At 59.4% G+C, this 604-nt stretch overlaps 1 protein-coding gene across 4 annotated transcripts in view; it reads left to right on the top strand.

Moving 5' to 3' along the window:
• The first annotated feature begins 81 nt into the window (after positions 1–81).
• The window catches only part of LOC119593173, a 20,792-nt gene continuing 20,269 nt past the window's right edge, over positions 82–604 (top strand). For all 4 annotated transcript variants that reach the window (XM_037942147.1, XM_037942148.1, XM_037942150.1 and 1 more), the window contains exon 1: positions 82–548. In XM_037942147.1, the coding sequence (XP_037798075.1) occupies positions 111–548 (438 nt within the window). In that variant the 5' untranslated portion in view covers positions 82–110. The remainder of the gene's footprint in view (positions 549–604) is intronic.

Consider the following 604-nt stretch of genomic DNA (forward strand, 5'->3'; position numbering starts at 1 on the left):
CATAAGGAAAAAAAACTAATGGTAGATAACTAGCATCGCAACGCGCACGCCGCATTGATAAGTACCTATAAAACGTGCAGGTTGCAAAGGCGGCAGCCCAGACGCAAGCCATGGCGCGGATCCGCAACACCGCCTCGGTGCTCCTCCTCGTGGCCGCTGCAGCAGCGACGGCCCGAGCGACGGAGATCACGTTCGACTTCGAGGCCGACTTGGACGGATGGGCGTCGCTGCGGAGGAGTTGGCACTGGTCGGACCGCGACGGCCTGAGCTCGTCCCTGCCCGCGGATTGGCGCGACGGCTTTGCGGTCCTGGACCAGGCCTCCAGTGACGAACTGCACTCGCCTCAGATCCTCATGCCTGAAGGAGGCAGCGTTAGCATGACCTTTTACTTGCGGTCGAAGCACGTGGGGTCGAATACCCTGACGGTCTCCTACTTTGTGGAAGATGAAAGCTTCCCGCTGCTCGACCTCGGGGACTACTCGCTCCCGAACACCACGGACTGGGTCTCCGTTTCCGCTGACATACCGCCCACTCCGGCTCCTCTGTCGGTAAGTTGGGTGTTTGCAAACACGACCAAACTGTATTCTCTATCTTCCTCCTCTCA

Source organism: Penaeus monodon, chromosome 31, assembly GCF_015228065.2.
Source record: "Penaeus monodon isolate SGIC_2016 chromosome 31, NSTDA_Pmon_1, whole genome shotgun sequence".
Lineage (NCBI taxonomy): Eukaryota > Metazoa > Arthropoda > Malacostraca > Decapoda > Penaeidae > Penaeus > Penaeus monodon.